The sequence below is a fragment of the Cetorhinus maximus genome, chromosome 16 (genome assembly GCF_964194155.1).
Source record: "Cetorhinus maximus chromosome 16, sCetMax3.hap1.1, whole genome shotgun sequence".
NCBI lineage: Eukaryota > Metazoa > Chordata > Chondrichthyes > Lamniformes > Cetorhinidae > Cetorhinus > Cetorhinus maximus.
This window is the reverse complement of record NC_135894.1, coordinates 29,090,994-29,105,060: the sequence shown is the minus strand read 5'-3', so window position 1 is coordinate 29,105,060 and position 14,067 is coordinate 29,090,994. Positions and strand designations below refer to the sequence as shown.

At 43.7% G+C, this 14,067-nt stretch overlaps 1 protein-coding gene across 2 annotated transcripts in view; it reads left to right on the top strand.

Moving 5' to 3' along the window:
* ppef1 (protein phosphatase, EF-hand calcium binding domain 1) overlaps nt 1-14,067 on the top strand; it is a 107,522-nt gene that overhangs the window by 76,304 nt on the left and 17,151 nt on the right. For both annotated transcript variants that reach the window (XM_078559579.1, XM_078559578.1), the window contains 5 exons: nt 611-657; nt 4,275-4,441; nt 6,883-6,919; nt 10,906-11,055; nt 12,213-12,644. In XM_078559579.1, the coding sequence (XP_078415705.1) occupies nt 611-657; nt 4,275-4,441; nt 6,883-6,919; nt 10,906-11,055; nt 12,213-12,644 (833 nt within the window). The remainder of the gene's footprint in view (nt 1-610; nt 658-4,274; nt 4,442-6,882; nt 6,920-10,905; nt 11,056-12,212; nt 12,645-14,067) is intronic.

Below are 14,067 nucleotides of genomic sequence, written 5' to 3'. Positions count from 1 at the left end.
GTAAAAACCCATCTGGTTCACTAATGTCCTTTAGGGAAGGAAATCTGCCATCCTTACCTGGTCTGGCCTACATGTGACTCCAGACCCACAGCAATGTGGTTGACTCTTAACTGCCCTCTGAAATGGCCTAGCAAGCCACTCAGTTCAAGGGCAATTAGGGATGGGCAACAAATGCTGGCCTTTACAGTGACGCCCACATCCCATGTGAGAATAAGTATCATCGTCTCTGAGAAATCCCCATCAGAATGGGTCAGTGAAGACAGGAAAACTGGAGGGGAGAGCAGGATGATGCTTGATTGCAACAAAGCTTAAGAACTGGAAAGATCGAAATGTCGTAGTAGAGTTCTTTGGAAAAGATCGTCTAGTTACTTCAGTCCTGATGAAAGGTCATTGACCTGAAACGTTAACTCTGTTTCTCTCTGCAGAGACGCTGCCAGACCTGCTCAGTTTTTCCAGCATTTTCTGTTTCAATGTTAGTCTTGTTACTTTGGTCTGTATCATCAGTTGATCAATGTTGTGACTGTTCATTTTTCACTTCTGGAGAGTATAAATCTCAAAACTCAACCTGACCTATAAGCTCACAGAATATTATTTTCATAATGTCTTTCAGGAGACTTGCATGGAAAACTAGATGACTTGCTGCTAATATTCTACAAGGTACGAAAGTTAGGTTCATTCTTGATTGATATACCTTGTAACTTGTTTAAACTGTGTGCCATGGTCTGGTGCTGGTTAATTCACTGGTTAATATAAAGTGCTTCAGATTTTTGAAAATACCACAAAATAACAAGGAACAAATATCTCAGTAAGTTACTGATGTAGTATTTTTGCCATTTATTGGGGCTATCATGTAGGTTTATATTCTAACAGCCTGAGATAGTGCCCCTCTCATGCTAATGTAACAGTTCCATTTTCCACAATCATAGCTTTTGTAGCTCTCTGAGTCTTTGGTGTATGATTCAGTCTATCTACCCTGAAGCCTCTGATAGCTTCACTCATAAGTTTCTCCATTCACTGATTTCAAACTGATGTTGAGAAGTGCCAGTGCTGTATTTCCCCGCTGACTCTGACCATGACATAGGACTGCAACCAACTGATCTTAAGGTCAACACGTGCTCCTTGCTGCTCACTTGCACTTTGCTTTTGCAGTGTTTGTGGTCAGGAATACAGAGAAACATAGAGAGATTAATGGCACAGAAAGTGGCCATTCAGCCCCTCGTGTCTGCATTGGCCAAAAAGGAACCATCCAGCCTAATTCCACTTTCTGGCTCTTGCTCTGTCGCTTTGTAGGTTACGGTGCTCAAATGCATATCCAAGTATTTTTCTCAATGTTATGAGGGTTTCTGCCTCTACCACCCTTTCAGGCAGTTAGTTACACATCCCAGCACCCTCTGTGTGACAGCATTTCTTGACTCCCCTCTAATCCCGCTACCAGTTATTTTAAATCTCTGTCCCTTGGTTGTTTACCTCTCTGCTAATGGAAATAGGTCCTTCCTATCCACCCCACCACAGCCCCTCGTAATTTTATACTTCTCTCTCTTCAGGCATCATGCCCTAAGAGGACATTGGTGACCATGGACCTCCATGTTAGTTTTGCTCTGGAGGCTTGGATCATCTTCATTGATGGTGCATTCATCCAGTTTGTGAGGCGCTTTGGAAAGATTGTTCTTTGTCTACCCTCGATCTCTTTTAATATTGATCTTTCCCATCAGCATCAGACTTTCTAAATCATTATTTCTTATTATATTCCCAAGAAATTCCAACTGCCTCTTCCTGACCTTGGTCACAGAGTTCTTTTGGTCTCAGATTTTACTAGCACCTCTCCATTGGTAGTGTGAATTCTCCAAGATCTTTTCATTATTCACCTAAAACACCACAACTCTGCAGCCTCAATTCTTCTCTGCATTGTTTTACTGATAGCCCAACATTTGCATCCTTATGTCAAAATTGGCATGATCTCTCTTCAACTTCCCCTGTTACAAAGGAAACAACCTCTGCTTATGCTATCTTTCTACATTTTTCAGATTGACTTCCACCTTCTATTTCTCTGCACACCCACCCCTCGCCCTGACCAGTCCATTGATATCCTCTTGCTGTCTACAGCTTTCTTCCTCACTATCTGTCGCATGGCCAATTTTCGTATCATCAGCAAATCATGCCTCCTACATCTAAGTCTAACTCATTGATATATACCAGGAAAAGTAAGGGACTTGGCACTGAGCCCTGTGGAACTCCATTGGAAACAGCCTTCCAGTCACAAAAACACACATCAACCTTTGCTTCCTGCCTCTGAGCCAATTTTGGATCCAACTTGCCACTTTTCCTTGGACCCCATGGATTTTTACTTTCAGGACCAGTCTGCTATGTGGGACCTTAAAAGCCTTTCTAGAATCCATATAGACTACATCAGATGCACCACCCTTCTTGTTACCACCTCAAAAAATTCAATCAAATTAGTCAGATTTGACTCCCCCTTAACCAATGTGGCCGACTGCCCTTGATTAATCTGTGCCTTTTGTAGTGATTGTAAGTAAAACCTTTCATACTGTTTTGGGAGTCATGTGATTGTACAGGCGAATCAGCCCTAAGCGCAGGTAATCTTAGGGGCAGAGCTTTCTAGTCATGTACCTGGTTCAAGCATGTGGCTTCACCAGGAGATCTATAAATAAGGTTAACTGTTTCTAACAAGAAACCTATCCAGTACACCAAGTTTATTACACTTTCTAAGTGATGATTTTTCCGCCAATAATTTACATGTCATTGAGGTTAGGTTGGATTACTTGGACTATCAGTTCCGCCCTCTTTTTTTATCAACAGTGCAATGTTAGCAGTCCTCCAGCCTATAGGAGCATTGGAAAATGATGGTTTGACCTCCTCTATCTCCTCCCTCTTTGCTCTTAACAGCCTGGGATACATTTGATCTGGGCTTGGGGGTTTATCCAGTTCCAAGGATGCAATGCTGTTGACCAGAAGGCCAGTGGGCTGCTTCAGCAGCTGCTCAGTACTTAGTGGCAAGGTTGATGGAGAGAGACAGAGTCCCTGAACTATAAAACATGCTTCTTATTAAGGGTAAAGTGGAAAGAGTGGAGGAATAGCAGGAACATTAGTACCTGAGAAGGGCAAGTTTTTTTTAACACAAAGAAATGCTTGTTATACCACAAGGGTTCCTGGCCCAGACCTCCCCTTTGCAAGAGCATGGTGTAGTGACAAGTTAGTGCCAACTTGCACCTATTTATGAACATGCTATACACCTCTGTTCATTAGAAAGGTGCTGAAACTTACTGATCCTTACAACCAACAGTTTTTAGAAATTTTAATTCCTATAGTCTATGCCAGATTCACAGCTAGGGATGAAAGAATAAGGCTCTAATCTACTGCCAAATGTGTACTTTGAAAATTGAGTGTTCCCTAGTCACTCATGAATGTAAAGATCAGTTAAGGCAAGACTTCAGTTAGTGCTATGAACTGGTGCGGTAGCATTAGAGCCTGCACCTCTCCTCTGCCCTTCTTTAGTGCAGGGCTGAGGGATTCCTGCATTGTCAGAGGTGCTCGCTTCAGGGGAGGAGATAAACTGAGGTCACATCTTGTTCAGGTGGATGTAACAGATCCCGTGGCACTGTTCGCCACGATCAGAGGACCTGCTGGAGATATAACCAACATTTATCCCTCAACCAATGCCACCAGAATCAATCAGCTGCTCATTTATCCCAGTCCTCTTTGTGGGATCTTGCTGTGCACAGATTGGCTGTTGTATTTTTTGTTTATATATTCTTTCATGGGACATGGGCATTGCTGGCAAGGCCTATGTTTGTCGCCTGTAGCTAATTTCCCATGAACTGAGTGGCTTGCAGCTATTTCAGAGGGCAGTTAAGAGTCAACCACATTGCTGTGGGTCTGGAGTCACATGTAGGCCAGACTGGGTAAGGACGGCAGATTTCCTTCCCTAAAGGACATTAATGAACCAGATGGGTTTTTACAATAATCGATGATGGTTTCATGGTCACCATTACTGAGACTAGTTTCATATTCCAGAGCATTAGCCTGGGCATCTGGGCTAGTGATATGACCACTATGCCATTGTCTACATAACAACAGTAGCTGCACTTCAATAGGAATTAATTGATTGGGAAACATGTTGGGGCATGCTGGGGATGTGGAAAGTGTCATGGAATTGCAAAGTTCTTTCTATTTTTTGTCCTTTTCAGCTTGGAAGATGGAGTATTTTGTATCTAAACTCTGTTTCCCATTTAACCATATCGATTTTGGTTCCACAGAATGGCCTACCCAGCCCAGAGAAGCCTTACGTGTTTAATGGGGACTTTGTTGACAGAGGGAAGAATTCAATGGAGGTTATAATTCTCCTGTTTGCATTTCTCCTGATTTATCCAAACGATTTGCATTTAAACAGAGGAAATCACGAGGATCATATTATGAATTTAAGGTGAACTCCTGTGTGCCTCAGTCTTATTCTGTGACATTACTGGTCAGTACTTCGAGTTTGGTAGCCCATCAGTGAATTAACACCTAGAGCTTTCTAAGGACAATTTTGTATCAGAATATATGTCCCGTACAAATTTACTGAAGCTGTACTGCCAGAGGGAAGTTTCAGTCGAAGGGAGAATCCCCACTACATAATAAGCTCCAGCTCTTATTTGCAATCCACTTGAAGTGTAGCTACCTTGACAGCCATCTGACAGCATCCAGGAATATGAATGCACTGCCTGAATGGGTGGTGGAAGCAGATTCAATCGTAATGTTCAAATGGCTAAACACTTGAATGGGCTTTGGGGAAAGAGCAGGGAGGAATGGTACAGCTTTCTCAAAGAGCCAGCCTAGGCACAGTGGGCCCGAATGGCCTCCTGTGCTATAAAAATTCTAATGATTGCATGAGTTAGCTTTTAGTGGATTAATCATTTTCAGAATATGACCTGTTTATCCTTATTCAAGAAATAGAAAGCAGAATCAAGCTCTGAGATTTATAAAGCCTTTGGGGGTGATTTTAACTCGACCCAGTTAAAATCCAGTCTGGAGCGAGCAGGGGCTGAGAGTTCCTGATTGGCTGTGTTTACTTGTGCCACAACGCTAAGGGGGAGCACTTCCTGCACATGCAGAGGAAGTGATGTCACGACAGCGATGTCCTGGACCGCTGCCTGCATTATAGATGGTGCAGATTGAACTAAGACAGATGAAAGGTAGCATTGTTCTGGATCCCTCTTGCTCAGGGTGACTAGATGCCCTGGTTTTGCCAGGACAGTCTTGGCTTTTCATTAAATGTCCTGACAAATTCCTAAAAATAGTTTAGACGTCCCAGTTTTCACCTTTTCCCTTTTTGTCAAATATAAACTGGGCCTGAGGTGGGAGAAAATCTGTGTGAAATATTATCCTTCTTCCTGTAAACACCCATCACATCGTGTTGCAATGCATGCAGTGGACCTGTACCCCTTCCCTCACTGCCCGAAGGAGCTGTCACTACCTGTTTGGCACCAATGGCTCCATTGCTGATGACGCCTTTTAAACGATCCACAGAATAGGGTTACCAAATCTGGCTGGACATATTCTGGGAGATGTCATCACATGACCTCCAACATTCAACTGCTCCTAACCCCAGACTCCTGCCATTGGTTGCCCAACATGCCAATCATCACAGAGCCCTGCTTACCCAAGGCTTTTCAATGTGTCCCGGTTTTGACTTTTGAATATCTGGTTACCCTACTTGGACATACTATTTGGATCCGGATGGAGACAAGGAACCAGAAACAAGGAAAAACTCTACAACCACCCAGATAGAAGACACTCAACCGAACGAGGAAGTGCAGTTCACAAACCCAAAAGAAACCCCATCTAGACCCCGAATGCAAGACGAAATGTGAATATCTAAGATAACTTACCTAGCAGATTAACAACGAAACAAAGCTCAAAGTGGCCTCCTTTCATCCACAATCTAAAAGAGCTAATCATCGTAACATATTTCCCTCATTAATAGAGATATTCGAATTGAATATGTTGCGAGTTATATCAAATAAATCCAGGGGAAGGGTTTAACATTATACTTGTCCTGGTGAGATATCCTACAACACTCCTGTCAACTTGCGCTTCTCAATTACTGTGATTTTATACCATGAAACTATTCAGTACGTTTGAGTGATAACTGATCAGCTGCCATGATGATATTCATCGTGATATTGGTGTTTTTATATGTTTAGATATGTTTAGATATGTTTAATTGTGGGGCAGAGTTTTTAGTTCGACAGGTGTCTGTGATCAGTGAGCCCAGGAGTGACCTGGGAACGGACACCCGACCATGATTGGCCCCCGACCCCACTGGCCAAGTCATGGCCGGCCAGTGTGCAAGGCTCAGTACTGCTGGAGTCGGGGTGGGAGGAGGGCAAACACTGAAGTTAGCGCGGGCGTGGTGGAGCGCAGAATGAAAGCTCCCGGAAAGCAGAGAGCTGCTTCAGGAAGCTGAAGAATTTAAATGCAAAAAAAATAAAGATTTTAAAAACTGGGAAAAATGCTCCACAGCAGAATCAGTCACCGGAACCTATAGATCGTGAAAACTCTGTCCAAACATTTTTATTTTTTTTAAAGTTAATATTGGAAATCTCATCCTACCCGTGGATGGCCTTAATAGGCCTCTTAATTGTCGGCGGGCACGCTTCCAACTCTCGTGTTCGCCCGCTGACTGAAATATCACACGAGTGTGTGATGACATCGGGACACTCGCCTGAAGTCATGATGCGCTATTTCACACTCAAGTGGGTCGGGTGCACGCCCATACACCAAGCGAAAAATTCTGCCTGTGATGTTTACTGAGATATGAAGAGATTATTCTCCCCCATGACTATTTGATAGAAATTGTCCATTTATTTCAAATTGTTTCAGGTATGGTTTCACAAAAGAAGTTATGCAAAAGTATAAGGTAAGGATTTTTCATCTCTACCTTCATTGAAAAAATTCACTCCCTCCACCACCGATGTACAGTAGCAGCAGTGTGTACCATCGACAAGATGCACCGCAGGAATTCACCAAGACTCCTTAGGCAGCACCTTCCAAACCCATGACCACTACCATCTAGAAGGACAAGGGCAGCAGACACATGGGAACACCACCACCTGGAAGTTCCCCTCCAAGCCACTCACCATCCTGACTTGGAAATGTATCACCGTTCCTTCACTGTCTCTGGGTCAAAATCCTGGAACTCACACCCTAACAGCACTGTGTATGTACCTACACCACATGGACTGCAGCAGCTCAAGAAGGCAGCTCACCACCACCTTCTTGAGGGCAATTAGGGATGGGTAATAAACGCTGGCCCAGCCAGCGACGCTCACGTCCCAGGAAAGAATTAAAAAATTGATCTCCATTGTTGTTTCTCAGAGATATATATTGTGGTCCCTCCACTACTGCTTGTGAACAATGCTCATCATGTTGAGACCAGAACAGGAGGAGGCCATTCAGCCCCTTGAGCCTGCTCCCCGATTCAATTCGATCATGTTTGAGCAATGGCTTACCTCCATTTACTTGCCTTTGAATCATATCTATTATTTCATGTATATCTGTATGTGTTAGCTGTGGCTTAGTGGGTTGTACACTTTCCTCTGAGTCACATGGTTGTGGGTTCAAACCCCACACTAGGAATTGAGCATTAACAACCTAGGCAGGTATTTGTGTGCTGTGCTGAGAGAGTGTTGCACTGTCAGTGGTGCTGTCTTTTAGATGAAACATTAAAGTGAGGCCCCCTTGCTCTCCCAGGTAAAAGATCCCATGGCACTATTTCAAAGAAGAGCAGGGTATTAATAGGATCCAAGCCTGTTATTGAAGTTGAAACCAAGACACGGAGCATTTCTTTATTGAGAGAGTTTATTGACTTGTTTAGTCTCACAGCTCTCATCCCACTCAAGCCAGTGCCCCAGCTGTCCCCTATTTATATACTCTTTTTTGAACCAAATAAAAAATAAACCAGTTAAGAAATTAGCAGGGGTGACAGCCCCGTAAAGGGGTACTTGTAAGAAAAAGAAAACTTTCAGAGGAAATGTAGCTAATTAAATTAATTATCCCCTATTTATAGACTCCTTTGTAAAACACCAAATCGATAAATTAAATTAAAATCAATAAATAAGAGGGGGTAAACAGCCCCTAGTGGGGCACTGGAACTAAAACAAAAACGTGAAAGGAAACTTAACTAATTGAATCAAAATATCATTTCCGGGGCTGATGGTGCACCCTAGCCCCCGTGGTGCCCACTGATTGTGGAAGGTCTCTAGCATTCCGGTGGACACTGCATGCTCCCTCTCCAGGGCCACCTGGCCATGAACATAACCACGGTAGAGGGGCAGACAGCCAGGTTGAATGACCCCCTTGATCGCCCACTGCCTGGGCCTGTTGATGGTCACCTTGGCCAGGCCCAGGAGCAGGTTTACAAGGAGGTCCTCCTCCCTCCCCGCCCCCCTCCACAACGGGTGACCAAAGATCAGGAATGTGGGGCTGAAGTGCAACCAGAAATTCAGGCGCAGCCCCTTCAAAAATGAAAAAGGGGCTGCAATCTCTGACAACCTACGTACATGTGGAACACAGACTCCCCTTGGCCTCAGAAAACACATGGCATGGGAGTCCATGAACCACCTTAAACTACAATTGTATGGCTTTGCTGCATGCAATACCCTCCATGCCAGGTCCCCTATTTATATGTGCTCTAAGATAATACCCATCACCTGTTTCTCTTAACCATGTAATTGACGTTAACAAACATTGACAGTGTAATTGCCATTACGAACATACAAACATATGTCTGCAAACTCCTTATGTCTTCTTCACAATATACTTTCCTGCCTATCTTTGTGTCATCTGCAAATTTAGCTACCATGCCTTCACTCCCCTCATTTAAGTCATTGATGTAAATTGTAAAAAGTTGAGGCCCCAGCACAGACCCCTGTGGGACTCCACTCGTCATATCCTGCCAATCAGACAAAGACCCATTTATACATACTCTCTGTTTTCTGTCAGCCAGGATAATATGTTACCCCCTACACTATGAGCTTTTATTTTCCACAATAATCTTTGATGTGGCACCTTATCAAATGCTTGGAAATCCAAGTACAATATGTCTACAGACTCCCCTCTATCCACTGCACATGTTACTCCTTCAAAGAACTCTAATAAATTGGTGAAACATGACTTACCTTTCACAAAGCCTTGCTGACTCTTCCTGACTACCTTGAGTTTCTCTAAGTGCCCAGCTATAACCTCTTTAATGATTTACTCTAACAGCTTCCCCATGACAGACAGCAAGTTAACTGGCCTATAGTTTCCTGTTTTCTGCCTCCATTCCTTCTTGAATAGAGGGATTATATTTGTTATTTTCCAGTTTGATGGAACTTTTCCAGAATCTAGGGAATTTTGGAAAATTAGCACCAACGCACCTACTACCTCATTAGCCACCTCTTATAAGACCCTAGGATGAAGTCCATCAGGATCCGGAGACTTGTCAGTCCGCAGCTCCATCAGTTTACTCAGTACCACTTCCCTAGTGATTGTAATTTCACCAAGTTCCTCTCCCTTCCACCTCCCAATTTACACCCACATTAACAAACCTTAACAATGGAATTGACATTAACAATCGAGCTGACAAGACTTTAACACAGGGGAGTTCTCCCCGGTGTACTCGCCAATGTTTATTTCTCAACCAACATCACAAAAACAGATCATCAGCTCATTATCATATTACTGTTTGTGGGAACTTGCTGTGCACAAATCAGTTGCCACATTTCCTACATTCCAACAGTGACTACACTTGATTGGCTGTAGCATCTTTGAGATGTCTGGGGGTTGTGAAAGGCGTTTTAGAAATTTAAATCTTTCGTTTCCTTTATTTTTGTCCTTGTCCAGGCTTAAAGGTCTCCGTATTGAAAATTCCAAGTGTCCCATCATCCGCAGTCTTTACGTGGGGCAGAATTCCAGATTTCCACTCCCCTTTGTGTGAACGGGCTGACTTTAAATTTAAGATTGTGGCCCCTTGGCGCTGGACTTCCCCAGTTGCTCTCTATCTACACCATGAATGCCTTTCATCATTTTAAACACCTCAGTTAGATTTTAAACATCTTGGCTTTCTGAACACAAGGACAGACAGCACAGGTTTATGTATTAAAAGCAAACAAAAGTGCTGGAAATACTCAGCAGGTCAGGTAGCATCTGTGGAGAGGGAAAGAGTTTACGTAACCTGTCTTCATAATCTAACACACGGACCACACACATGCTAAACATGGGCCACACACTGTTAGGCAGCAACCAATCCTGGCAATGGGTCTGATGTTTGGCATTGGGCTCTTGATTTGTTTAGACACTGGGCCTGGTATTATCTCCAGGTGGGTATTATGGGCCTATACCTGGCATATACCTGATATAGAATGTTTTGTGCCTGAAAAGCTGTCACTACACAATCTAATTTCTAGATCATTCTAATCGTTCAGCATGGGGGGGAGAAGTGGGGTTTAGACGGTCTGCTACAAGGCAATGAAGGGGATGCTCTCCCTTCCCCTTTCCTATTTGTTTCTGTAGGGAATACTATGTCTTTTACCTGACATTTTTACGAGCTGCTCAGTATCTCTACCTCATTCACTAACCATGGCAATGAGGCCTTTAGGTGTTGCCAGACCTCCACTACTACCACTAGGAACCAGTCATCACAGGGTGCGCAGGCGGACTGAGGAGGACTTTGCATCTGACATTTCTTCCCACCCTCGGGTAAACTGCCTCAGGCCATCGCTGACCCCCTCTTCACCAGCCTTCACCAAGAGAGATCTCAGTTTCACAATGATTGTACTGAACCACTCTGTAGAAATAAAATGCCTTTTAAAATCAAATGTACCTCAGCTTGTTGCTCAAAGCTCACGTTGTCCCCTTGCATAGTTACACGGGAAAAAGATCCTTCACCTCATACAAGATGTGTTCAGTTGGCTGCCATTAGCAACAATAATTGATTCGAAGGTGCTGGTTGTCCATGGAGGGATCTCAGACACAACTGACCTGGATTTTCTAGCTTCAATAGACAGACACAGGGTAAGAGGAAATGTCGTTTCAAATACAATCTCTATTCAATTGGAGGTCATTGTTCTCTGTGTTCCAGTCAGTACAACTCCAATTCAAGGTACCCCCTCTCATATAAGAACAGAAAGTGCTGGAAAAACTCAGCAGGTCTGGCAGCATCTATGGTGAGAGAAACAGAGTTAAAGTTTCAAGTCCAATATGACTTCTTCAGAACTATAGAGAGGTAGAAATGTGATGGGTTTTAGGTTTGAAAGAAGGGGGAGGGTCAGGTAGAACAAAAAGGAAGGTCAGAGGTAGGTTAGCGGGTGGGGGAGATTAAGTGACAAAAATGTCATGGAACAAAAAGCAAAGGGAGTGGGAATGGTAGCAACAAAGAAACAAAGCATTGGTCCAGAGTAGGTGTGAATAGCAGAATAAAGGTCAGCGCAGTCCGAAAGCAAAACATGAGAACAAGATACAGACTGGCAGCTGGGTATTCCCTTTGCTTTTGTAACCTAGTAATTGGCATAGGTTTTTGCTTCAGAATCCCCCATCAAACTGACTGCCTCAGATCTGCCACCTCTCTCCCTCTCCTGAAGCTCCAATTGGTTAATGGGCGGGGTCTATGTGTAAACTAGAACATCTTCATTGATTTTAATGAACTAGCCTGGGAACCAATCCAGAGCTGGTGAGTTCTGAACATCTGTCTGCTAGCTGAATACACAGCCGGGGACGTGTGGCTTTCCAGTGGTTCCCCCTAGGCTTACCTTTCAGTAGAAGATTGATAGAATCATTAAAAAAAATGTCATAGACTCACACCAGTTTGTGTGATTTATCATTTTCAATTTGATGAGAACTAACCTTTATAGCAAAAATATTTTTGACTTGCAATTGTGGGCTAATGTTTTATTTTGATGTAATCAAGGAGGGTCTGACCAAAATATTCATTGAATCTGGTGCCAAAGTGAAGTTTCGAGACAGTAAATTGTAAAGTCAGAGAATGATCCAACATAGGAGCCATTCAGGCCATCCTGCCTGTGTTAGCCCTTTGCAAGATCTGTTCAATTAGTCTTCCTACTCTTTCCCCATACACATGCACATTTTCCGTTCTCAGATATTTATCCAATTCCCTTTCGACCTGAACATTAACCAGATTGCCACAGGATTAAGAATTGCTCATTCTTTTGCAGTTTAAGTCGGCACTCAGGCCACAAGCCAGAAGTTTGGAAAATTCGAATGAGAAAAGCCAAGGGAAGTTGGGCTTCAAGGCACAAGCTTCGGAAATGCTGGATGGGAATGGGAATGTCCAAGAGAGTCTTCTGAAAATGCCCAACAACTCAAAGATTGATCATTACACCTTCCAAAAACCGAGGCTTGGACCAGAACCATCTTCCTCAGTGTCAAGTGGCAGCAAGTTGAATGGTGACCAACATTACACGAATGAGAAAGAAATGCACCCAAATGATTCAAAATGCTGTCAGGATCTGTTGTTTGGCAGTAATAAGGACGAGGGCACCCAGAACAATGCGCATGACTCCACTACCATCCTTGAAGTGTCTTGCCTGGACTGTCAAGTGGCATTTCCTAAAGAGTCATCGAGAGATGAGATGGAGTGGAAGCAGGTGAATACGGGTACACCATATAGAATTGCAGAGTATATATTTGGCCCAACTGGTTTATGCCAGTGTTTAAATTCCATAAGAGACCCCCTCATCCGTCTTCAGCTCACTCTATCAATATATCCTTCCCTGCATTGTTTATCAAGCATACAGCAGGTTTGTTATGTTCTTTCCCCCAATTTTTACCCTGAAAGTACGTCTAATTCTCTGGATATTTGTTCTGTGTACAGATTGAATAATTTTGGTGACAGTACACAGCCTAATCATACTCTTCACTTAAACATGTCTGATTGTCCATCTTCTCGCCTGATACTCGCTATTTGGTCCCAGTACAAGTCCTAGATAAATCTCACATCTTTACTTCAATGTCACATTTCCACAACACATCTATTAACTTTCGGTGATAAACACAATTGAACATGTTCTCATAGCCAATGAAGCATGAAGGACGTCCTGTCCAATACCTGGGCAATTTCCACATAGCTGGGTAGATGAGAGTGTTATAGCTGTACTGGAACAGCTTGGCTAGGGACACGGCAAGATCTGGAGAACAAGTCTTCAGTGCCATTGCCGAGATTTATTAGGTCCCACAACTGTTGCAGAATCCAGTGCTTTCAGCTATTCCCTGATATCATGTGGAGTGAATCAAATTGTGTGAATTTTGGAATCTGTGATCCTCCGGAAGAGGCCGAGATGGATCATCCACCTGACACTTCTGGCCGAAGATGGTCTCAAACGTTTCAGTCTTATCTTTTACACTGCTCTGCTGGGCTCCTCCATCATTGAGGATGGGGATATTTGTGGAGCCTCCTCCTCCAGTGAGTTGTTTAATTTTCCACCACCATTGACGACTGCATGTAGCAGGAGATCTGATCCTTTGATTGTGGGATCGCTTAGCTTTATCATGTACTGTTTCCATTGTTTAGCATGCGTGTGTTCTAGCTTCACCAGATTGATACCTCATTTTTAGGTGTGCCCTCCTCCACTCCTCACTGAACCAAGGTTGATCCCCTGGCTTGATAGTAATGGTAGCGTGGGGGATAAGCCAGGCCATGATGTTACGGTTTGTGGTTGAGTACAATTCTGCTGCTGCTGATGGCCCACAGCGCCTCATAGATGCCCAGCCTTGGGTTTTTAGATCTGTTTGAAACCTATCTCATTTAGCACGGTGGTAGTGCCACACAACATAATGGAGGTATGAAGACCATCCCCACAAGGTCTTTGTGGTGGTCACTCCTACCGATCACTGTCATGGTATCCTGCGACAGGCAGGTTGGTGAGGGCAAGGTCAAGTATGTTTTTCCCTCTTGTTGGTTCCCTCATCACCTGCCACAGACCCAGTCTAGCAGCTATGTCCTTTAGGACTTGGCCAGCTCGGTCAGTAGTGGTGCTACCAAGCCACTCTTGGTGATGGACATTGAAGTCC